The following is a 27,185-nucleotide window of genomic DNA, read 5'->3' as shown; positions in this document are numbered from 1 at the left end:
GTCCTGTGGTGGTTTTAAGCTATTTTCTTGGGGGGTGGGACAACCACAACCCCCCCCCCCCAAAAAAAAAGATTAAAAGATTGAAAAGAAAGCGTTATGGATAACCCATAAAATTATTGTTCGCAGCACCAAAATATGTTTTTTTAAATATGTTCGAAATAAGTGGTTGCATCTTCAATTTTTTTAAATTACCTCTTGGGGCAAAGCCCATAGAAGCTAGGGGCGAAGCCGCTAGTATGATGTTATATAGTAGGTATAAAAATCTCATTCCAATAACGACAACTGTTTTAGCTTTGCTCTAATAATGAAAATCAAATGGTATTTGTAATATATTGAAAATACCGTTTTTATATTTCCTGTCTTACATTACACTTTTAGGAAAAATCTCTGAATCGACAATTGGACATTTGTTTCCCCTCTCTCCATTGTATGTAAAAAATTGTTCCTACTTCATTTGAAGAAGCTTATAGCTAGTGCTACCCTCTCAAACCAATCTAGATTCAATTTTAATAAAAAGTTTTTTAAGCCAACGAATGAGAGATTTTTTATTTAGTGAACAAAATGTAAGGGGGTTTGTGGGGGGTATGGATAATCTACTAAAGATTAGAGGAATAAGGACCACCATTTTATATCAAAAATATTATTTTATTTGACGAATCTATCAATAAGAAAGTTTATTAAGACGTTTCCACAAAAACATTTGTATTTGATTTTTAGATTTGTTAATCATAATTTTTTCTAGACATATTTTGTGTTCTTCTATATTATCTCATCATTACATTAAAAACTTATTATTAAAGTATTTTATGTGCTATAATTTCTATTGATTATTATGAAACTCCCTTAAGGAAAATGGTTTATAATATCTATTGAAATGAAATTTTATTTCAGAATTGATTTCTAAACATATCAAAATTAATATTAACAATATTATATGTGTAAAAAATATTTTAGTTTTTTTGAATTGAAAGAAAATTAAACTATATCTTTAAAAATGAATATTGATATTAATAACAAATCAATTTTAAGCAATTTATATCTTACAATTCGTTAATTAATTAAAGCTTGTCCACAAAGCTTTAAAATCACGTAAAATCATTCATTGACTTAAAAACAGAAGCGTGCACAGGGTAGTACGAGATGCGATTTCTTACACTCCCCTTAAAACAAATATCGAGGGATTGTATTACAGATTACAAGTGGGGTGGATACAATCCCTAGATGTTCACCCCCTACATAATCAACATACTCTAAATTCAAATAACGTCATCTGATTGGTAAATTGACGCGCAACATTATAAAAATTCAAGTTATAGGGATTTAAATTTTTAAATTGATACGAACCTAGTAATAGTGTCTAACTTTTTATCTTTGTGACGTAACAAAAATCAAAGGATGAGAAGGGAGGTGGGAAAGGAAACCCCTAAAAAAAGATGGATTTTTGTTACGTCACAAAGATAAAAAGTTGGACACTATTACTAGGTTCATTGATACTCCCCTTGGCTTTTTAGGGTTTCACCCAACTTATTTTGATACAGCCCTCTACGCTCCTGATAATTAACATTTCATTGAATTAATATTCCTACCCTAGTTGTATGCTAGCTGCGCAGTTTATAATAAGTAATACAAGATAAATTACTTCATGTAATTACAACTTTGTTGCACTTTCAATTTTAAGGAGAGGTTTCGTGATTTTTTTAGAAAGAATATTTTCCAAATTATAATATTTTATAATTATGCAATTATTTGTTATTACTAATGGTTTGCTACAAGAATTTACCCAACATTTTATTTTCTAGGGGCCTTATGTTCAAGGAGGACTTGCCTAAAGAAAATTTGGTCTTTAAAACCATTACTTTAATGCTGCATTTGTGCCTAATCTGTTAAGAAACGGATAAGCCATGATTTCTTATGATATATCAATACAAATTTCAAGTCAGAGGCCGAAAATTCAATAGATGTATTTTTAAAAAAATTTAAATTTAAAAGTTTTAATAGTTTTATTGTGTAAAGGGAGTAGTGACATGCAGGGATCTAAAGGGATATGACAATAACCGACTAATTTATGTACATCCCCAATGCTAATTCACAAATTTACCCTTTCTCTAGGTTACAATTGGTGGTTAAAAATATGGACACTCAAATGACAAAGCCCAAATTAAATAACCAATAAATCAAACTTCATTAAAAGTGCCCAAAGGTGATAAGCCATCCAATAAAAAAACCTTGGGGTCTTAATAAATAAACAGCCAATTGTTCTCTCTCTCTTTGATGGCTGATGATTTAGTAACGTCACTTTTATTCATATTAAACCTCATTATTTTTTATGCAAACCACTTTACAGCAGAATATATCAGAATATTAAATAAATTTTTACATTTCTTGTTAATTAATTCAATATTGTTAAAGGTTAATCTATGATTTAATTTTACATAAATCATGTCAGCCTGTTGCAGCCTTACTGGCGGCATTATTACTTATAAACATTCGCATTTCTTATAAAAATAATAAAAGGAAATGAATTTGTGTCTGTACGTACCGCTGGACTAATATGGTTCTCCATTACAGTTAGGCGTCTTATAGGTTCAGGGAAGTGTCATAGCTATTTTGGGGTAGGGAACCTTCTCCCTTCCAAAAGTAATGGCCCCTAAAAATCCTCCGATTAATTTGTCTTTGCTTCTTAAAACTAATATTGAAAGTGGAAGGTCGACTTACGCACCTTCCCTCACTAGAGGCCTCTAGGGGCGTATTCGCTACTATAGTGATATCGCAATTCTTAAAAAAACATTTCCACTCATTGCTGCGCTATTTGTGAACAAAATTGATCCTTGTTTTTATATCTACATATTTGCTTTTAATATTAAGTTTTTTTTGGGTGGGAAATACTACGTATCTGATCCATATTGATGTTATATCTATGATATTATTCCAAGATAAACATGTCTACAGTTCTTGTCAGGGAGGGAGAGAATATTGGACTGTAAATTAAACTGGAATCTTAGGTTTCATTCATGCTCTCTCTTTCGTTGACTCAAAAATGTATGGTACTTTTGTTGAGTCTTAATTGGTAGGTTAAAGCTAGCAGTGTCCAAAATGTTCGACAAATAATTCAAATTCACAATAATGTGCATCCAGTTATCTTATAATCTTTAAGATTATTGATTCTTGTTGCGAACGTAACTTTTTCTTATAATGGTAATCAGCAATAGTAAATTACAAAGTAGCTGCGTTACTGAAAATAAAATTTTTACTGCTTATCTTAGCTGAAAGATATTGTTACTTTTCTAAATTCAAATCCAACTACCCATATAAATAAAACCAAGATGAGTGACATTTATTAAGATATTTAAATTTCTTTAATTAGGGAAATTAGATTTTAAGTTTATTTTTAGAAATTAATGTAAAGGAATAGATAGGGGTTATCAGGTGAGAATCAAATAATGTAAATAAATACGAACATTTCATGATTTTTTTTTATTAAAATCATTGAATAAATGTCTATCTACTTGTAGAATTAAGGTGTTAAAACAAAGTATATTAGTAATTTTTTAAATGGTAGAAAAATTGTGTCTTTAAGAAAATACGCAAATTATAACTTCCTCTAGTAAGTTAGGATGTTGCTTTAATAATAGTTTTTAAACTTTATGGTTTAATTTACTGATTTTTTTTCTGTTAGTCTAATGTGGCTTGTTTTTTTCATATAAATATTTAAATTGTACATTGAACAAAGGCGGCAAAGCATTTGAAGGTTAGGTTAGGTTAAGCCCTACAGGTTTAGATTTCTTTAAAAATGCTTGAAAATAAGGTTGTCGTTGATTGATTAGAGTACACTCTTTAGAAAATACCCCTCTTCGTTACATTGTGGGGACAGCCCACTTATCTGGTCTGAAAGCTTTCAAGTCATGGCGATAAGGCGACTCTGGGGATTAGAACCAATAACATACAGAGACAGGGAAATATACTCTGATAAATAAAAATTATAAAAAAACAAGACACAAATCAGGTGTCTTTAACCAATAACATATGGGAATGAGGAAATTACATCCTAAAGAACAATATTTTAATTTGTTTAATCAGTAGCATAGTAATGTTAACATTATCTCTTTTTAGATACAATTTAATTGTGAGGTTTCTCAATGATTTTTTATGCATTTATTCGTCCTTGTTTTCATTTCTTTTAAATTTAGGCGAGTAAGTACAAGTGTCGAAGTGGTAAAAATGACTGTGATATCAGCTTTGCTAACAGACGCAGCTGCCAAGCTTGTAGGTAAGATATTTTACCAGCGGCTACGCCCCTAGAGGCCTCTAGTGGCACTTGATTAATTTCTATTTTGATAAATAATTTGTCAATGTTAAGATCAGCTAATTTTTTGTTAAAGTTTATTTATGTTTCTACGGTATAAACCTTCCCAGGACCCATGAGAAACTACCCTGTAAAGGAGAACAGACATACATCCTGTTACTTTATTATAAGGATATTATTAATAATGGTCACTGCTAGATAGAGTCGTCTAGTGGCGTATGACTGGTTGTACCGAAGGATCTCTATAGCCGCTTAACCGATATGGTTCTCCTTTACGATGTAGCTTCTCATAGGTTCTATGAAGGTTTATTACTATTTTGGAACAGGGTACCACCACCATTCCAAGAGAAATTGCCCATAAAAAGTGACCTAATCAATTTTTTTTACTTTTTCTTAAAATGAAAATGAGGAAGTCGAATTCCACTCTCATTTTTAATTTTAGACAGACAAATAGCCTTTTACTTTTATATAGGGATTGACAAATTTTGAGAATCTTTCATATAATTTATGATTATTATTATTTGTATATTTTTTATTTTTCTCTAACACTATCCATCTATCCAATTCTTGAAATAAGCTATAATCTTTGATTTGTAACTTTACCTCCATTACTAAGTATTAAACACGGATTTAGATTTATAATGGCTTCAAATATTCAAGTCCAAACTGTTAATCTTATTTATAGATAAACACTTTAAAGTTATTGCCATGAAGGGAAATATAAAGTTATAGGAAGGGCAACATCCATGAACATAAAAGCAAATATAACTAGGATGAAAACATCAAAATAGTGTCAGAACTGAAGAAACATTAAGGACATACTTATATTGGTTTTAATTATAGATATGCTTCGCTTCCAACATTGCACTTTGTTGTCCTAGGGATCAGTATTCCAGAAATCAGATCAATTGGATGATTATATCACTTAAAAATTTGTTGTATAAAAAGTTTAAAATAAATATGTTTGAAATGGACATACGGACCGACCCTAAGTATAGAAAAGTTTCGCTTTCGAAAATAACAAGAGCAGAAAGAAAGGGCTTATAAATATCATCAAGTAATATGTATGTCATTGTCTAAAATAATTGCTTGAATTGCAATTTGGGAATTGATTTTTAATTGCACTTAATTGAAAGAGATTGATTTTAATTCTATTTATACAATATGTATAATTGACAGAGATAGAACAATGGATGATGAATAAATTTTCCTCTCACCTTTATACATGAAATGGAATGATAAAATGATTAATTATATAGGTTTAATGTAAAATGTTCCTGAAAACGGACATTTTTAATGAACAACTCTTAAGGGCCACTACCTACAAAATGGCTGAACGCCCACATCTATATAATTGACATAAAACTTATCTTGCAGAGCTCATAAATACACGAAGACTTTTCTTTTGTGTGCTTTCCCTAGCTAAATATTTTATGAGTAATGGCTATTCTAGATTATTTGTAGGCATCTTTACTTCGGGTGTCACTATACGTTTTGTAGTCCCGTCTCTAGCAGCTCTTACAAGTTCTACATTGAGCTATATGTACAAGATACCCGCGACCGTGGCTCAACATGTAGCGCATCCGCTCGTCGTCGGGAAGGTGATAGGTTCGAATCTCGGTCCGACACCGCGTCATAACTAAAAGACGTTAAAAATGGTTCCCACTGCTACTATGTCAGATGCGCGACGTAAATAGTTAGAGTGGGGGGAATGCCTTGGCCCAAAACAGGCGCAACTCGTTACCATGCACAGTTGGGACTTCTCAGACAAAGGTCGTGCATCTCAGAGAGTTGGTTGTATGGTGGGTGAATGAACGCTTTACACTGCAATCATAAGCGGAGTATGTTTCGAGGTGCGTGGAGAAGAGGTCTAGTACCCGAAGCGACACCTAGCCCCCTAGAGTCTTATCTTATATGTACAAGATCAGAAAGGTTTGAAAACTCATTTTACCGCCATTAAACTTTCCTTTTTTCACCCAAATTTTTCTCCCTTTTCTCGAATCCAGTGCCCAGAGCGGCTTGGCAAAGGATTGTAAAATAAAGAAGGGCTGTTGCTTAATAGAAATGATAAATGGTATCCTCCTCCAAAATAGCTTTAAACCTACACCAGACCTATTAAATCTATACTGTAAAGGAGAACCATATCAGTTCAGTGGTTAGAGAGATCCTTTGCCACAGACAAAAAAATACTTTATACAATAGGTTAAATTAGATTATGTTCAATAATTAAAATACATCGTTCTACTTTGTATAGACAGTTTACGACGAAAAAATTTTAGTTTAAATTGAAAGGTTTTTAAAAGCTTGTATGGAAGTCTCCAAGGTAGAGAAGAATGAAACTAGTCGGAACACAGAGATAGATGGATATAACATATGATTCCAAAAAGAGCCCTGCAATCAGGGGCGGGGATAACAAATATGAAATTAAGTTAAAGTTAACAAATAGCACAGCAATGATAGACCAAAAACATTTTTTAAGACAAAAAACAGCACTTTAAAAATGGCAGCATAAAAGTAATATCTAATGGTAATATTAACTTAAGAATATTTAGCATGTTTGTAAATGAAATAATTTAATTAATCATGGATATCTAAGAATATTATTTTACAAAATTTTAATTAATTTGCAGACATAATAAGGTTAACCCTAACTATAGATAATATAACTGCGCTACTTTTATAAAAAATAAATGCAATGGATCTAGCTTATGTCTGTTCAATAATGACAAAAATCTAAGAGAAGAAAATTATGTTAATATTTCTATAAATAACAAATCATTAAAGAATTAAAGATTATTTAATAATTTAAATAAAAAAAAACAGAAAACAGCTAAAAGTCTTTTGCAAAAAAAGCAATATTTTGTTCTTAACTTTATGATTTTTTTTAACAATTTTTTGGCATGTCCCAGTGATTTTAAAATTCCCCTATTTAGATATTTCCCCCCATTTTTCCAATCTTACACCATCTCCCCTCCCCAAAAATTTTAGAAAAATAGAATAACAATTGTTTAGCAGCCCTCAGATTTATAATATTCAATGCCTACTTAAAGTGGTGATAACATCTTAAAGATAACAAATAACACATTATCGTATTATTATTATTAATAATATGTACATTTTATTTTTATCTGCATTGTTATAAGCGAATCTTTTCTATAACAAAGGTGTTAAAGATACAATCTGAAAGCTATTTATGTTAGAATAGTCGTATGGATTTTAAATCTTGCATCAAGACTCTTGTAAAAGTGAAGAATAATCTTGAAAGCATAGAAACTTTAAATCATAATAAGAAAGTTCTCACTCACACTTTAAACGGTGTATTTTATCATCTTTTCTTATACAACCATTTTCATGATAAATATTACCTTTTTTTATTTGGTTATTCAGAGAAGAAAAGCTTAGCATCTTTATTGTTGCACCTGTAAAAGTATAAAAAGTCCAAAATATTCAGAATTGAGTCATTTTACAACATCGCAGCATTGCTTCAAAACTAAAAGCACCAGCTATTTTTCCACAATTGTTAAAAATTTTTTCAATGATTTACTGTGTTTCGCTTTTATGGATGTAGTCATCATTGTTTATCTAATGTGTGTATGTATATAATAAGGGTGGGGTACTTAAGATTAAAAGGGAGGATTTTGTAAGTGGAATTATCGACACTAAAGATTATTTGCTCAGTAATATCTTGGACTTCAACATATATTTCTTCAAAAGTGATTTGATTTAAAAGAATTTTGTTAAGTTAAAAGTTATCTCCTATTAAATTTTGTGCTGTTATTATATTAAAATAGAAATGCAGACATAATGATATTATTAGAGTTGCGTTTTGTCAGTTGTGGTATTTTTAAGATTGTAGTAGAGATGAAGCAGCTTATAGTGCCTATTAAAAATTACGTCCTACAATGATTGGCAAGTATAAATTTTACCATTGTTCAATATAAATGTATACTGGCCTATCATTGGTCATTTGTATTGTATGACGTCATTTTTATTAGACACTATATGCTGTTTCCATAGGGTGTGTGGTTGTGTCCAACCTCTATAAACTTGTTTACTCCGAGATCTTTAAGAAAATTTGCTGCACACTCCTTTTTTATTGACAGATTTTTTATTTTTTGATGCATAAATTACATGATTTTCTGTGATCGCTACTTATGGACATGATTGTCACGGTTTTAAATTTCTACTTAAATAAATCGCCCCATGAAGTGATTGGGGATAGTACCCCCTCCCCATATTTTTGTTTTGTCTGAAAAAAATATTTTAAGGAAAAAGTATTTTTTTTTGGGTGGGGGGTATTCAACCTCTGACTAAAGCAATAACCTAAACCATTATATACCATTAGGTATATTCCATGAAAAACAGAGCCCATTCGGTTTAGACGGACAGACAGACATCTTTCTACTTTTAATTATAGATTGTAATCTGGAACTATAACAACAAATTTATTTATCTAAGAACTTAAAAATAATTGTTTATTTGTTAAACCTAAGTAAATAACAAATTTGTCATAAGAGTGTTAAATAAATTGTTGAAATCGAAACTTTTCTACAATAAGAGTCCATATGTCAGTTTGTCATAACTATTTAGTTATCGGGGACGATTGTCTAAATTATTGTGAAACGTTAGGAAACAAATTTTTTGGTTCGGTGGTACTTTTTAGGTAATAATATTTGAAACTTGAAAGTTTGTCAAAATTTATGACTCTATTTGTAGTCAGAGATATTTTATTACATTAGTCCCCAATATTTTATAATAACGTTTTCTTATTCGTTTACATAACAAATTGGGGCTTATTTATTAACTTTGATTGTTTGTTTATTAAGTTGATTGTCCAAAAAGTTTCCAAACACTTAATGTAATCTGCATAAGGGGTAATTTTGTGTATTAATTAACATTGGGGACGTACATCAATTCACTGGCCATTAGATCTTATCCCTTTAGATCCCTAATTTGTAGTCTAAATCAAGCGAAATCTATGTTTATTTCTTGTATTGTAAGCCTAGCTTTCATGGATGCTGCCATCCTTCAATACTCTTTAGTGTTAATTTAAATTGTCTATCTGTCAATATTATAAATACTAACGACAATTAAAACAGGGACATACAAATGCTTACGTAGCTTTCGTAGAACTAGAGCAAGCTTATATAGTTTTTTTTTCAGGCATATTAAGTAAATGTAATATGTGAATAAATCTATTTATTTTTCAGATACCGTAAGTGCGTGGCTGCCGGGATGAAGCCAGCTTTAGTTTTATCAGACGAACAGTGCAGCAAAAGATTTGGACATAAGAAGAGTAATAGCAGGTACATAGAAATATATTAGCTAGGTTCAATTAGATAAATAGATAGATTGGTAGAAAATTAGACATATTGAATTAATAGGTAGAAATAAATCATAATGGATAGATGAATTTAGTTTTATCAGAAAAAAAAATACTACAAAATATTCAGATTAGATAATACACAAGCTATGACAAGTGCTAGTTTAAGGATAGTGGGGTCATTAAACATGGTATAAAAAGTTTATCAAAAGACACAATCTATCATTTGTTGGCTTAAAAACTATTTATTTATCTCCATTGTCTTGTCCATTATGATCCCCGAGTTTTATGTGTCAAGTCAGTAATTAGATATAGCCAACAAGCGAAATAAATCTAAAAAATATTTGGGGTGGCAGAAGAAAGGTCGTCAATTCTTCTAAGTGTTGCCCCCTCAATGACAGCTGAAAATCACGTCTCATAATAAGCTGGTGTGAAGCTAATGATTGTTATTTAAGATCTGGTGGAGACGATCCAGATGATCCTGACGCAGTATTAGATGATTCAAGAGTTGATGCTTCACATCAGGTATATTTAAGTTTTATTATACCTGTCCGGTGCACATTATAATTAAACCTTACCTAAATAAATTATCCAACCTACAGCCCGCCCCCTCCCATATTTTTGATTTTTTAAATAAGAGGTGTAAAGGAGGGGGGGGGGTGGCTGTTAACAGTGCTGAATGAGATAATTGATTGCAAAGCGCTTAACATTTAACTTAAATATTTACAGTTTGTACATTTTAATTAAAACTTGATTTGAAAATGCCAATATTGGAACTCTTGAATTGTTCGCTACATCAGAGATCACAAAAATTTAGGATTCCGAAGTAACCAAAGAAGACCTAGCTCTTCTTATTGACGGAGAAAAATCTTATGAGGAACAAAATAAAATTGGTAGAACACTCTTTGTTTCTTTGTTTGATACAGGTAAATATCTATCTGTCTCCCTATGTTTTTTTTGTATTCTTCTTTTATATCCATCTGTTTGTCTGTCTGTCTTCACTTATTACTGTTGAATTTTTACAAAGTGTCTCTAAAAGAGATGGATTTTTAAGACGACACAGCTGATCTTTTGAGACACTTTGTAAAGTTTCGTTCATCTGTCTGTCTGTCCTTTTTATGTTTTTTAAAAGTATCTATCTATCTATTAACCCATTTATTTAAACTTTCATTTTCCTTTATCCATCCATCAATCTATTAATACATTCATCCATTCTTACATTTATTCATTTTTTTGTTAATCCATTTAATTATTAATATATCTATTCAATTTTTCATCCATTTATGCATCTATACCTATTCATCTATCCCTCTATCTTTCTATATGCCTGTCCTCTAATTCATTCATCTATTCATTTACTATCCATATATCCATCCACCCAAACATCTATCTATCTATTTATCTAGGGTCAGTAAGAAATGACGGACTAGAAGACAGAGAGCTAGACAAGTATTCTTCCATAAATGAAACTGTGGCTATGGTTAAAAGCTTTCAAATTGAACGGCAGCTGAACCATTCAAGACAATACCTCCCGTTTAATTCAGGTACAATTTTGTCTAGTAAAGGAAGCTTTAATTTTTCTCTCAATATTACATTTAAGTTATAATACATAGAAATATTGATATATAATATCAAATCAATGTATGAAATGTCTAAATGTCGTCATATTTTAGATAAATCTGGAGAAAAACGGAAATTATTGAATGAAAATGGAAAAGTAAATACAGGTGAAATATAATAATTAGCTTTGATTTTAGTGTTTTCATTAGAAAAAAGCGATATAAATTATAATTGTTAGAAAAATATTTGAAGCTAGTAAAAGTGGCAGCATAGATTATGACGTAAAACAATCAACCAATGAGAGGCCAGTATACACTGTAATTGACCAATGGTAAAATTTATAGTGGCCTCTCTATGGTTAATTTTTTTGACGTCATAATCTGTGCCACCACTTTTACTAGTTTTAAAATATTTTCCCTTTCGTTTTTAAAAACATTCAAGTCTATAAAATTAAGCAAAATTAATAAGATTACATTTAAAAGAAAAAAAATATCCGGAATTCTGATTTTTAGACGTAAAAAATGGTTACAACTAAGTTAAAGACGTCCAGGGGAGGGAGGCGGGCTAAAGTAGTGTTTGACTTCCCCAAACTTCAAATATCCTCATTTTACATTCCCTTCAAAATTTAAAACAATACAGTAGATTACACCCCTTAAATCATTAAAAACCCTCATTTTTTACCCCTCTCCAAAAAAAGCATGTACGTCCTTAAGCATAGTAACGTTTTTGATATTAAAAAGCAGAATAAAATTTAAAAAACAGAATCTTTTGCTAATTAGTGGTATTGTAGAAACATAGCTAGACTGAAAACTAATTAAAGTTTTAGTAGACACGGGTAGGCTAAAAAAATTCCAGGTTTTTGAAAATACCCATTTAAGCGGATTGCACAGCCTTAAAGTCACATGTCTTGGTATACTGGAAAAGGTAAAAATCAAATTTTATTTTGGGGGCTTTTTGAGAAAATCCGCAAAATATTTTTTTTTTCATTTTCGCCTAAAATCCTCTAAAAATAAGGTAAAAAATGTTAGGGTAGGTCTTATAAAACTGTTATTGCTCAGCCCATAGTTATCCTAAAAAAATGTTAGACATACCAATGGAAAGCTTATCTCCTCTAGTTTTCAAAATGACAAACATTTTTAACGTGCATTGTATAGTTTTGTATCTATGTTGCTAAATGTAAAAAGTATCATCAAACTCATCTAAATGTACATTCATCTATCTACATATTGCAAGCTGAATAAAAACCTTGGGTACAAGAATAAAAAATCTTGGGTACCAGAGTTAACATTGTTTACCCTTCGCCAGCAAAATACACAACCTCCATCCCTCCCTGACTGGTCTAAATTGATTGAAAGGCCAAAACTCCAGGGATCTAAAGGGATAAGACAATGGTCGATAAATTGATGTACATCTCCAATAATGATTACCTCTTATGCATATTGACAATAGTGGTTCAAACATCTGGACACTCAACTTAATCTAACAAATAAAAAACCTTATTATATAAAAATTTGGGGACTAGTGTAATAAACATCCCATATTACCACCCCCCCCCCCCCCCCCTCCAAAACACAGAGACATTGTACATTTAATTATACTGGTACACAATGTTTTATAACCACTTTATCTTACTCATAGGCTTAAAAACTTTGGGTCTTTTAATTGAATTTTGATTGGTTGGTTCCAAACTATCAGTATTAAAATTTTTCTACACATAACTTTAATCTACAGAGGGGGTAATTTAGGGGATTTACATCAATCTAAATTTCATTGTCTTATCCCTTAAGATCACTGAAAAGCCCTAATTGTGCATGAACATGAGTTGCGCCTGTTTACGGACCAAGGCATTCCCCCTATACTATTGCTATTATTGTCAAGCGCCAGACATAGTAGCAGTGGATATTATGACAGGGGGATATTTTTTCTAGGGGCAATTTCTCATTGGGGGTGTTGGTACCCTCCTCCAAAATAGTTAAAAACCTTCCTAGTACCTATGAGAAGCTACCCGCTAAAGGAGAACCTGATCTGTTCAACAGTTAGCGAGAAGTGTGCGCATCTACTTGGGTCTTTTCAGAAAATTGACCAGTAAGGTCAATGAACTACACCTATGTGATTTTTAAATAAAGACTAGGATGAAAACATCTGTAAAGGCGAAACATGAAAATAATAGAGGGACAAACGGACAAAGTGAGTTAAATAGCAGATGTCATAAAAAAAGTAAGAAAAAAAAAGATTTTTGTTTTGGTTTCTTTACGATCAGAGCGAAGTTCTTATTATACGCAGCCACCGTATCCAACCTAGTAGAAATACCTTATCAAATGCCTAACCCCCATGGGGGGCTTATTAGTATATTATGTTCCTAACCTAGCCTAATTAGAAATATCTTTTAGGTTACCCAAATGCCTAACCCCTGCTGGGGTCTTATTTTATTATCCCTTTATTAACCTAACATAGCCCATTTAAACCATCTTAAAGGTATTTTGAATAACCAACCCTTCCGGGGGGCTTATTTGTATATTTTTAACATAACCTAACCTTTGCAAAAATACCTAAACAAATTTTCCCTTGTCATAATATCCACTGGTACTATGTCTGGCGCTTGACAATAATAGCAAAAGTATAGGGGGAATGCATTGGTCTGTAAACAGGCGCAACTCATTTTCATGCACAGTTAGGACTTTTCAGTGATCTTAAGGGATAAGACAATAAAAATTTAGATTAACGAAAATCCCCAAAATTACCCCCTCTGTAGATTAAAGTTATAATAGAAAAAATTTAACGCTGACAGTATGGAACCAACCAATCAAAATTCAATTAAAAGACCCAAAGTTTTTAAGCCTATGAGTAAGATAAAGTGGTTATAAAACATTGTGTACCAGTGTAATTTAATGTACAATGTCTATGTGTTTTGGAGGAGAGGGGGGGGGACATTATAGTCTCCAAATCTTTATAAAATAAGGTTTATTTTGTTAGATTAAGTTGAGAGTCCAAACATTTCAACCACTAATATTAATTTAATTTACATAATAGGTAATCATCATTGGAGATGTACATCAATTTTTCGGGCATTGTCTCATTCCTTTAGATCCCTAGAGCCTTGGCCTTTCAATCAGTCAGGGAAGGATGGAGGTTGGTAAGCAATATTCACTCTGGTACTAAAGATTTTTTATTCTGGTACCCAAAGTTTTTCATCTTGGAACCCAAGGTTTTTTATTCTGGTACCCAAGGTTTTTAGCTAGAGGAATGGGGGGGGGGACACAATCAAACCATGCACATGTACATTTAGATGTGTTTGATGATACTTTTTACATTTAGCATCATAGATACAAAACTATACAATGCACGTTACAAATGTTTGTCATTTTGAAAGCTAGAGAAGATAAGCTTTCCATTGGTATGTCTAACATTTTTTTAGGATAACTAAGGGCTAAGCAATAACAGTTTTAAAAAGCCTACCCTAACATTTTTTACCTTATTTTTAGAGGATTTTAGGCGAAAATGAAAAAAAAATATTTTGCGGATTTTCTCAAAAAGCCCCCAAAATAAAATTTGATTTTTACCTTTTCCAGTATACCAAGACATGTGACTTTAAGGCTGTGCAATCCGCTTAAATGGGTATTTTCAAAAACCTGGAATTTTTTTAGCCTACCCGTGTAGATAAAATGAAATGTTTAAAATCTGCTGGTTACAAATTTTACATATAAACTTATTTATATCTGTCTACAGTGTCTAGTGTCTAATTTTTATTAAGTCGTCGAAGACATATTTAAACATTGCGGATTTTTATTTGGTTTTGATTGGAAGCTTTTTTTTATGAATTTATAATTTTTTAGGTGATATAGCTCAAACGCTGATAGATCAAACAATAATGCTGCTGAGACACAACAAGCATTTCAACAGCCTTCAATTGAAGTAAGTTTTTCTGCTTAAAATTTTATATTTTCTAATAGGTGCTGGGAAGGTTTATAACTATTTTGGGGGAGGTTACCACCACCAGCCCAAGAGTAAACTCTCATAAAAAAATTACCATATGTAAATGTAGGTAATATATTTAAAAATACATGGTTGCCGAAACTTTTACTTTTAAAAGCTAAAATTAAAAGTGGGGGATCGACTTCCATCTCCCAACCCCTCATATGTCCCTTTAAAACAAGATAACAACATGTTAAACTTAAAAAACTAGCAAACCAAAAGTTATACAGTTTATGGGATATAATTTCAAGTATTGCTAGGTACTAAATAAAGTTTATAATTAAGTAGAGACCATTCGCTGGTTTAAAATTCACGTACTTAACATAATGTTTAGATATAGGAAAACAACAGGGACCTCAGGTGTTAGGCAATTTATAAATCTCTGAAGAATGGTCACTAGAATTGAAGAAAGGAAAGAAAAACTTAAAATCTGTTTTTACCACAAAAAAGGAGTTTTTAAATAGAATAGGAATGTTATTTGTAATGACTATCATGACAAGAAATAGAGGATGGATGATTCCTTAATTCATTCCTTCGTGGTAGTGACAAGAAAAAATGCATTCCCTCTTTCCCTGGTTTGACCATAAAATTTTCAATCATAATTCTCCTACTTTGCTGACATTACAATATGTCAAACAGTTTTTATTTCAAAGTATTTCTGAACAAGTGTGATTTAAAATTTGCGTCATTAAATTATTCATAAGCTTACGTTGAAACTCTATAAACAAAGTGACCATTAGACGTACTAATTTTACAGTAGCTTTGATACTTATAAAAAAAATTGTTTTTCTAAACAGAGCGAATAAGGAAATTGATGTAAGAAAAGAACAGCTCTTCTCCTCTATCCATTTTAATCCTAATAATGGCCAGGGCTTTCCTTCTCTTCAACCCTTCCTTGAAATTTATTGATAAAGATATTAGAGTTTCTATAGAGTATAAATATCCCTACTTAATTATTTTGTTTATCTAGTGAATTTGAGAAGAATGATAGTAAAAACCATATCTCAATTATGCATTTAAAAAAAATATTTTGCCTCCAACACTTTTGTTAGTCAAGAATGTATGTACAATCCTAGTGAAAATATGTGCTCTCCTTTTATCAATATAAAACTAGATTCTTAATGTTATTATATAGGTGTAAGAAAGTAAGGTTTAATTTAATATGAAGAAAATTAGAAATATTGACCTAAAATCGATTGTCCCATTCCTCTTTTTGTAAACTAAACATTAAATATTTTATGTTAGCTCTAAAATTTATATTATCTAGTATCTACTACATAAGCAGAATAGGGGAGATTGGTTATAAAAGTAATTGAATTTTCCGTCCATCTTTCTAAATATGTATAAACAAGGATGGCAACATCCATAAAAGTGATGCACTAAATAAGCTTAAAAGGAGGGACAAACGAACATTAACAATTTTCTGGCCATATTTGCTTTAATTGAAGTATGTCAATTACGTTTTGATAAATAATTGTGCACATGTAACATTCCTAGATTTTTAGGTTTTCGTGATTTTCTCTATTTCTATTCAGGATTAAATATGCTCATATTCTACATATCCCCATCAAGTTTCATTAAGATTTGTCTATTAATTGCGTTGCTAAATCGATTCCTAGATTTTTAAGTTTTCATTATTTTAAAGGTTGTGTGATTTTAAAGGTTTTGTGATTTACTTATTTTATTAAGTATAATTTCATTGTATTTTACTGCTTAATATTAAATTTTTTTCCCATATCCCTTCATAATTTTTGAGTTTCGCTATTTATGGATGTTGTCATCCTTGTTGAATATTAAATCAAATACTTATTTGTTTTAAATTTTATAATTTAACCGCATATATGGTATAGGACACACTTAGCTTATAGAGTGATTTTTCTACAACTATTTAATTTTCAGTGATCAGACAGAGTTATTGGAATGTAATCTGATGGCTGTTACTTTGCTTACAATATTTGAGGTAACTTTTAAAATTAATTAATCAGGAAAGGTGTAAGTATATTATATGACAAGAGAAGAAGAGGGGGGGGGGGAGGAAGCGTTCTCTCGTTGGTTGTAAGGTAATGCCAGATAATCTGTAGGAGCGTGAAAATTTATTAATTTGCTTTGATGTACAATAATTGTTGATTATCTGTCACAATTTTCGGGCGTGCTTCGCGAATCCTCTTTGACAAAACCTTGAAGACGCCTCTCTAACAAATGCTCATTGGGTATCAAAATGACCAAAGATGCCACAGACCTGTTTACAATAATTGTACCAATGCAATGCTTTGCCCTTGCACCTGACGGAAGTTTAGTAAATATATCTATGGTCTGTCTTTGTTGTCTAGTTTTGGCTTTAGATTAAAAGTCTAAGAATATTTACGATGGTGGAAATGTATACCTACTATGTAAATGTTAAAAATATTAGTTCATAAAAGAAGACAACAAAACTATAGGAAAAAGGGGGTATAGTCCTTTCCACGACATCCCTCCATAAGGAGCGATTCTTCGTATTTTTCACAGTAGCTTTTCTCCTAATTCTAGCCCCTGCGGGGGGCTCTAACCCTGCGGGGCCAATTACCTAACACTGTGGGGCAATCACCTAACACAATATAATCTAACCTAAAATAACCTATAAAAAGCCATTTTAAAAATACGAAGAATCGCTCCTTATGGAGGGATGTCGTGGAAAGGACTATACCCGAAAAAGGTAGTCAGCCAAAGTATCTTATGAGAAAAGCTCGTTTTTCAAAAATATTTTCAAGAAATCCATTTTCTGTGCATACAGACGGATTCATAATGTAGAGTGCTTCGCTACAAAAATATATTTGTTTTATTCAAAATTTAAAGGGCTTTGTTCAGGATAACCTAGTCATAAAAAGCTACCTGAAGAATAACTTTATCTTTCATTTACTAATCCCTGCATCCCAGTTTTTTTTTTGTCAAGTCTTGGCTTTGGTCTAAAAGCCTTAGAATAAACTTGTAATGGGTCATTGGGCAAAATATTCTACTTTACAATCATGGATACTTGGCAAGGGTCATTGGACAAGAAATTTTTATTCAAACATTGCTAATCCAATGAATTTTCACATAGACGAATGATAGTTGTAGATTAATTTAGCCAACTTTTTTCCTTTAAATTCCGTAAAATATCTACTTTATACAATTTTTTCACATTACTTCTTATCAATATTTATTGTTAATAATAAGAGATAGATATAATTTTATTTTTCATAAATTTTGAAAAGTTATAGTCAATGACCTACCCCTTCACCTCTGGTTTACAACAACTAAAAACAAAACTGCAATGTATAAAGATGTTGGTTTAGTTTTGTATTTTCAAAACTAATTACCCTATAAACCTCCTTGCTTTGATACAAATTCCTGACATAAAATGTAGACATAAAAATTTATGTAATATTGTCTATTGGTATGTCGGATATGTTCATGGAATATAAAAAATCGTCCACGTTATATAATTTTTTAGTTACTGTTAGTTAATACCTATCATTTAGAAAACCTTTATTTTGTAAACCCCTTTTGTTGTCTATCGTTCTGTAAAGCTAAAATGCAATTGTTTTAAATATGTGCTAAGTTATACCTAAATTTTAACCTAACTAAAACATAGGTCATCCTACTTTAGTAGACACTTTTCTTAACACCAATCTCTGTATGAAACTAGTGGACTGCTAAAAATGTGGATATATTTGAAAAAGTTTTTTTCTAATAAACTCTTTTTGTAAAGATAACACTGTACTATTCTAAAAACATTCATTAAAAAGAAAATTAAAGGGTTGGACTTCTGAATTTTAAAAACCAAAGCTTTTTATGAGAATTTCTATAAAAATTATCAATGTAAACTATTTTTGTGAAGATATTTGATATTTCATTGTTTTAAGAATTCGACAACACTTTGAATCATAGACCGTCGTCTAAAAATTAGAATAAGAACATTTTTAATGAAAAACTATCTTACAAAATTTTTAAGATTAATAATTTTTCTATTGAGTTTATACTTTCATATTTTGAAAAAAAATTTATTATGGTGCTTTTTTAATGGGTTGTTAAATAATGAAGTAGGGGTTTTAAAGAATAAGACAGACAAGAGTAATAAACTGATCCTCAATGATGACAAACAAAATATTCCTTCAGTAGATTGAGATTATTGGTTGAAGAATTTTTTTGTTGGAAGAATTACATATAAAAATATAAACTTTTGTCCAATATAATTTATATTATCACAATTTATCAAAAACTTTTCTGTACATTTGGTTTGCTTCATAGAATACTTGATAATTTTTTTTCCTGAAGAATTATTTTCTCATGGGTAGGGGAGTACGCTTTTGTAGATTTACAACTACCAGGACTCAAGCTTTACAAAATAAAGACAGGTGGAGCAGCTAGTAAGATCTAAATGGAATGATAGGAAGAGATTTACTATTTTATACCCTTTAATATAAAATAGAAAGTTTTTTTTTGTCTGAATCTTAAGATCTTAATGACTACTGATTCGATTGGATCATCTGGTATAGGTTAGCTTCACACAAACACTGGGATGGTTTAATGCTCTTATATATTTAGATTTAAATCTTAGGATGGTTTTAAGCGATTTTTCTAGGCCCCCTGTCTCACTGATCATTTATAGCCCCTAGATGATAAGGGCGTTGTCGCTTATTATGAATATTTTCGACAAAAAAGGTAGCTACCAGTCACTTTATCTACAGTTGTCTATGTTTTGTAGAGACAGATAAGCATTATTCTTCTTCTTAGATAGATTAGCCTAGAAAACTACAAATTGTTTGATATCATACTTGTATATCATAGGCTTTTAAAACTAAAGAACAAAATTTCTATTGTAAATGTTTAAATCTATACGTTATTATTTTAAAAACAAGGATGACATCATCCATAAAGCGAAGCTCATCTTATCAGACAGTGCGATAACAATTAAGAAACAAATAGATATGAATCTGTCTTTCAATCACATAAGATATTAATTACTAATTGTAGATATACTTACATTTGAATCATGTTAAACTTGATGGTACTAATACTGCACCTAATTGTTCCAGGCATTGCTAAATTTTTAGTTAATGATAATTCTGGTTGCATTTAAAGTAATAAATAACAAAGTTTGAAATCCATAAGACATTTTGGCAATCCCTATTATAGAAATGTTCACTTGATAAATATGTATCTTGTTATTGTTGCGCTACTTTATATATTTAGTATTATTGTAAGTTCTGTATCCAACAGACTCTTTATAACAATTTTATTCTGTCTATAAAAACTTTGTGCCAATATAATAATTTGATATCTCTCTATGTGTACGTCCTTTTTCTATTCACGGCTGCGTCCCTATCATCTAGGTGCTATATATTCGGAGGACTGAAAAATATTTTTTTTAATAAGATAGATTGAAACCATCTCAGGACCTATAAGAAGCTTCCCTCTAAAGGAGAGCAATTTCATTTCAGCGGTTAGCGAGATCCTTCGCTAGAGACAAGAAAGTTTACTTCTTCATATATTAGAATACTATTTGTATCAAGTAGCGAAACTACAGTATTAATATGGCAAGCTTGAAATTCTAAGATCTTAATGTATAAGTTCATAATAACTTATTTAGTGACTATACCTGTCAAAATATAACTATACCTTTCCATTTCAACTAAAAAGTAAAGAGATGAGACTAATATTTGATGTGAAGATTTCCTATACCAATAATCATCAAAAAATTTTATGTTCGTTGGTCTGTCGTTCATCCTTCAAAAATTCATAAATAATTGTACAAATTTCTTTATATTATCACGTATTTATCTCTATCTTTTTTTATGACAACAGAACATATGCTCCATAACTCACTTTGTCCGTTTGTCCACAATGATTTTGTTTACAAATATGGTTGTTGTTATTAATCTGTTTATCTATCTATGTATTTATTTACAGGCTTATCATGGAACGAGCAGATCAGTTGTTTGGAAGCTAACGGAACCTGACTTTGCCTGGCTGAAAAACCACAAAATAAAAGTTCCTCATGGAAGATTGTCCTTCAATATTCAAGACCTTTTGAAAGAGGTATTTTTACAGCTTATACCATCAACGAAATTTATTCGGGAAAAATCACGAAACCTCTACGTGATTTCAGCTGTCGTTGGGGGGGACACTTGACGTGTCTTTTTATCTACCCACCCAGCATCATTTATATTTAATTCTCTTGTTGGCAATACCTTATTCCTGGTATTTATAATTCTAAATATTTCCCAATAGTTATCAAAGTAGAACTGTACTGTAATACTCAAGACATCACAAGCTTATATTATTTTCCCATCTATCTGTGTGTCTGGCTATCTATCTAAATAAATTCTTATGATTTTATCTATCAACCTTCTTATTTACTTATCATTTTATCTACAAATGCAACTTTCGCGGTTGGGGTTCTCACTTTTCATATTATAACTTATTTGTTATACTTGAAAAACGCCACTGGACCATTAGGTATAATCCCTGACGATTAGAACCCAATCAGTTCAGCGGTTACCGAAATATTAAGCTTTAGACAGACAGGTTCTCTAAATTTGAAGAAATATAGAGGGCAGAAAAAATAGCCTAAAACTATTTCTACACAAACTTTTTATAAAAGTAAAGTAGCCTAAAACCATCCCGAGACCTATAAGTAGCTTCACTGTAAAGGAGGGTCATATTGGTTCAGCGAGATTCTTCACTACAGACAAAAAAAAGGTTACTACTTTATATATTAGCACTAGAGGAGAGGGGAGTTGAATTCGATAACCCAATTTTTTCTAGGGGCGATTTCTCTTGGAAGGGTGATGGTACCTCCCAAAATAGTTATGAACCTTTCCAGGAACTATGGGAAGCTACCCTGTAAAGGAGAATCATATCGGTTCAGCGATTAGCGAGAGTCCTCGGTACAAACAAATGCACATCCCGTTACTTTATTTTAAGGATAGACAAATAGAACTAGAAGAATAGAATGACTTTTTTAGACAGAGATATATATACAAATGTATGTACTTAGATAAGTAGATACATACGTAGCTATATATACAATACATATTCTATATTTATACAGGGCAGTAATGTTATTACCAAATACCATACAAAGATAAAAGGTCGTAGAATAGAAATGACCAATAGTCAAAAGTAAAATGACCAACAATATGCATTTCTGGATTGTACATTTTGTTACATGCACAACAAGAGTAGGGGAAATATATTAGCTACTTAAAAGGCACTAATTTTATTTTATTTTTAACATTTTTGGGGGATAAAGCGTATTATTGGTTTTGACAAACAATAAGTACAAAATGAAAATGCTCTAAATTTGTTTGGAGAGTTTACTACCAATAGCAACCATCAACTGGGATTATGTCTTGTTACCATTTATTCTTCAAGATTGAAATTTTTAAGAAAATCTTTTAGATAGATATTCTATTTCTATCTATATTTTTGTTTATCTACCTATTTACCTAAATGTCAACATATATGTGTATTTATCAATAAATAATTATTATGCCTTTATTAGACACGCTTAAATAGTAAAAATTTAATTTGTCTGTTTACTATACCTGTCTGTTTGTCTAAACATCAAATCAGTATTTTTAGACATTAAGGGAATGGGGGAGCGATATTAGACGCCAAGAGAGGGAGAATTGGGATATTTGTCCCAAATGAACTCTTCTGTTCGCAAGCCAATGTTTCAATAATTAACTATCCAGAAAAGTAATAATAATTAATCAATCGGATCATGGAAAAAAAACAAAAGTAGAGGGTTTCGTCGTATTTTCACATTAGCATTTTACCTATATATAGCACCTGCGGTTGGCTCTAACCCTAAAAGGCCAATTTCCTAACCCTGCGGGACAATCAACATTAATATATACCTAACCTTAAAGGACCTAAAAAAGCTAGTGTGAAAATACGACGAAATCCGCTACATTCTTTTCTTTCCACGATCCAATTTATCTTTGTAGGTTGATACAGATTTGAAGGAGGAGGCGACTAAGTTGTTCAATTTCTTTGATTATTTTTATCAAATTGGTCTCCCACGTGCTTCATTATACATTCTGCTTTTTGTCATCGTTTTTAATCAGGTACGAAATTCAATTAAATAATTTTCTTTAACCTTTCTTCCTCCAAATGTTTTACTCTCCTAAAGAAAAGTTGCTCACAAGAAAGAGGAAAGGGTATGGGTTTCAGTGCTCAAAAGACACTTTGAGGGAAGCCCCTGAATTTTATTATATTTTTCCAAAGCCCTTTAGAGTGTTCCTAGTTTTATTTCTTAAAATTAAAATTTATTATGGTTAAATGGTAACAGCCAAAAAGAGTTCTCAATATTCTTCTTTATTAAGGTTTATAAGATATTGCTAAGATACTTAATTATATAATTGAAATAGTTTAATAATAATTTTCTTTATTAAGAATTTTGCCGAGACCAAGAACAAAGACGACATCGAAGACTCAAGAAAATATTATTTGTTTGCGCTTTTTGAAACAATTGCAGTTTCTGAGGGGGTCTTAGGAGCTTGCTCCATTGCTGCCAGGTAGATAGATAGTTTATAGTTGATAGATAGATAACCGCCAGTGCAATTTTTATAAAGAGTTAGATTGATTTAGAGTAGATAAATAGATAAATTAATGTTGACAGAAAATTTAGAATTCACTATATAGATTGAAATTAGATAAGTAGAGAGATAAACGAATTAATTGACTAATAAATGAATATATAAACAGATGAATAGATTGAATTAAATGAACTAATTTGTCTTTAGAACAAAGAAACTATAGATATAGATAGATTTATTTAGTAGATAGATGGAATTATAATATATTTGTTTGTGCTTTTTCAGATTACATTCCTGCTTGAATGATTTGACGCGTATTGCACAAGTGCTTGGACAAAAATTCATTGACGTTGAAGAAAATTAAATAATTTTATGAAAAATCTAAATTTTGTTAATCACAGCTAATAATTGAACTATTTCAGCAATAATTAATTTCATAATTTGGTGTATAATATTTGATAATAGCAAGGCATCTATTTTTAGAGCTTATATTACTAAATAATTTCTGTTGTAGCCGTTTATTTGTGTAAATAAGCATTAATATAAAAGTTTTATTTAAAATATTGTCATTATGTAAGTACTAATTATGTTCATGAACATAGGTTAATTTATTTGAAAAAAAAAACATTATGCAACTTTTCATCAAGATTACATTATACCCCTTCCCCCTTATTGTTTAAATACTTTTTAATAATAAGGGGGGGGGGCCCTGTTCCATACCCCTGCAGGGAGTCCTAACCTTTTTAAAAAATAATTGGGGTAGTTCTCTGCTCATCAAGGTACTTTGAGTGAAAACGCCAATTTTATAAAATCATTTATTAAAAAGATGAAAAATTGTAACAAATATTTTTTGTTTGGATTCATTATCTCTTGTTCCTGATATTATTATCTTAAAAGAAATATAAAGCCATAAAATATTAAATTTTCAGAGACTAAATTAAAAATTTCTCATTGTTATTCTTTTTAAGGCATCATTACTTTTGAACAAAATCATTCTTTTTCTATCTTCCTTGAATTTAAAATCTACAACGAATATGAAATCTTCCCTTCTTTAAGAATTAATGTTTCCTATTTTTTTCTGTAAAGGTGGTGTCCAAATATTTGCTTTGTGACCTTTGGGTATAAAGTGAACATTGTAATGTTAGGAGAAAAAAACAATCGAATTTGTTGTGAAATTTTCTAGTATTACATGGATGTTAGATATTTATATTTTTCTTGTGGATAGGCTTACCTTCATTTATATTAAAATGATTTTCGCTATAATGTTGTGAAAAAGTTCTACATTCAATACGCTTAAACTCTTTGCTTGTAATAAATATGGGTATTTTTTCTTTTTTAGTTACAAAAGAACGCTAAGAATTTAATTGCATCAACCTAATTAACTGGGCTTAGTTACAATGCTCAAAAATACTTTTTTCGTATTCATTCGAATCCGGTGGATAGGAACCGGTTCTCATCCATACGAAAAAACTTAGTCTAGCATCGTTTTATATCCAGCTTTCTACGAATATAAAATTTCTATCATATTTAGCCTTCGGCACCTTAAGGTTAAAAAACTGGTTTTAATCTTATAATTGTACATTCTATATCCGCAAAAAGCTGTTTATAATACGATGCGAGAAATAACAATTCTCTTTCATTTCATTGCTGCGTTACATAACTTTTTCTATTTATATACAGGGTATTTTAAAAATTATTTGATTCTTTTATAATTTATATATATATATGTATTTGTAGAATTGATTTATAAAATCTTTACGTTGAGTATATTTCTTGCCTGTAATTAATTTAAAGTGATTTTTAACGTCCAGTAAAAATTTAAGTCTGAAGATGCGGCTTGGTAAGGCAAATAAACTCAATTTGATTTTATAGAGCGAATAATTTTTTTTACAGCTTGGCTTCAAAACCGATTAATATCCGCTGGATTAGAACAGGTTCTCAGCCATACTGAAAAAAACATGTATGACTTTGTATTGCAGACACTTTTCCACGAATATCAAAATATAAGATTATAATATCCGCGGAAAGCTGTCTATAAAATGATGCGGTAAATAACTATTATCATAAAATGGCAGTAAATATGATCATCCTAATAGACAATAATAGATTATTCGCTTTATAATTACTAAAAGCAGTTTACTTACTTAGTTGTAAAAATTAATAATTGTGTTCAGTTCATAATTGTCAGATTTTTTACCAGTAAACCGTATGTACCATTTTACTATTCATAGTTCTTTGTAAAATAGATGTATCAAGTATTAAATACGAAGGGAGGTCAACAAATTTAAAGGCTGTTAGCGGTCAAACGGCCGCGATTTCCGAATTATTAGATTATTACATCTGTTTTGGAATAAGGCCAGTTTCACTCTTCCATTCACACTGACCCAAAACTTTTTATACTTTAAAGCTTGATAGCAGTTTTTTCAACCAATAATTTTAATCGAAAGAATTGGTAATTTTGTTCTTCAGCAATGAGAACGTACTGAAAATCAAATCGCTGAATTTCTCATGCTGGCGCTTCTTGACCATTTTTTGTTCTTCGACTACTTTTTGTCGTAACGAATATTGAGCGAATTTAGACTGTGTAGCCAGATGTTTGGTTGTCTAGCAGTTATGAACGTTGTTGAAAAATTTTAGACTTGATACAATTAGATTGTTATTAAATATATATGTGCCTATGTATCTTTATGTTGTATTTTACTCATTTGAAAAATATACATTTCATAAATGGATTTTGCCTTTATATGTGTTACAGGTGTTTTTTTAGTGGAACAAAAGTATATTTTAAGTTAACCCACTTACCCATAACACAAATTAATCAATAATATATTACTTTCTTCATTGCATTGCCTTGGGGAGTCATATACAGGGTTGGGCAAATAAGACCAGACAAACTTTAAACAGCCATAACGCCAAAACTACTTGACCAATCAGGACGTTTGACCACACTATAAAAAGCTTAGGTAATGACCTTTTAGCACAAAAAATCTTTGGACGAAGATGGACGTGTACAGCGAGCTGGCCGTGCATATGTTCAACAAGGCAGATTCCAAATGCGCCGGTGGTTTAATCTGGATTCTCGACTAGGGCCCACTACATCTGTCCTCAGCCCATCTGTAGGTGAGGTAGAGTTATGCAACTTGCTTAGGATACAGTTAGATACATAAGACACTAGAAAAGACTAGAGTTTTCTATCTGAAATGGCCTGGCCGTGGTACTCCAGCAAAGTGGAATGAAGCAGATTTTGAGATGTAAATAACGTCAAAAATCATGAAAATTCGTGAATATTTCTCGGTTCTTGACTTCAGGGACCCATATTAAACTTTATAATTCATTTTAGACTAAAGGTGGCGCTGACAACCCTAGCTGAAACTTCATGCCAATTCCAAAAAGGTAAAGAACGTCGTTCTAGCTCAACTGTGGTCCAAATAAGAGCCTCCGTGTATAAGGGTATCTTGAAAGT

General features: G+C 31.0%; 1 protein-coding gene across 1 annotated transcript in view; it reads left to right on the top strand.

Annotated features, from left to right (window-relative positions):
- The window catches only part of LOC145332118 (uncharacterized), a 48,283-nt gene extending 21,829 nt beyond the window's left edge, over positions 1 to 26,454 (top strand). Inside the window, exons 14-25 of the mRNA XM_080177062.1 lie at positions 4,188 to 4,267; positions 9,514 to 9,609; positions 10,082 to 10,151; positions 10,444 to 10,552; positions 11,033 to 11,170; positions 11,300 to 11,353; positions 15,020 to 15,098; positions 17,058 to 17,118; positions 21,087 to 21,215; positions 23,132 to 23,251; positions 23,580 to 23,701; positions 24,008 to 26,454. Of these exons, the coding sequence (XP_080033188.1) occupies positions 4,188 to 4,267; positions 9,514 to 9,609; positions 10,082 to 10,151; positions 10,444 to 10,552; positions 11,033 to 11,170; positions 11,300 to 11,353; positions 15,020 to 15,098; positions 17,058 to 17,118; positions 21,087 to 21,215; positions 23,132 to 23,251; positions 23,580 to 23,701; positions 24,008 to 24,086 (1,137 nt within the window). The 3' untranslated portion in view covers positions 24,087 to 26,454. The remainder of the gene's footprint in view (positions 1 to 4,187; positions 4,268 to 9,513; positions 9,610 to 10,081; positions 10,152 to 10,443; positions 10,553 to 11,032; positions 11,171 to 11,299; positions 11,354 to 15,019; positions 15,099 to 17,057; positions 17,119 to 21,086; positions 21,216 to 23,131; positions 23,252 to 23,579; positions 23,702 to 24,007) is intronic.
- Positions 26,455 to 27,185: the final 731 nt, after the last annotated feature.

The sequence above is a fragment of the Acartia tonsa genome, chromosome 11 (genome assembly GCF_053477335.1).
Source record: "Acartia tonsa isolate MP-2025a chromosome 11, ASM5347733v1, whole genome shotgun sequence".
NCBI classification, from domain to species: domain Eukaryota; kingdom Metazoa; phylum Arthropoda; class Copepoda; order Calanoida; family Acartiidae; genus Acartia; species Acartia tonsa.
The sequence above is the reverse complement of the archived record's forward strand: the minus strand, read 5'-3'. Positions and strand labels throughout refer to the sequence as shown.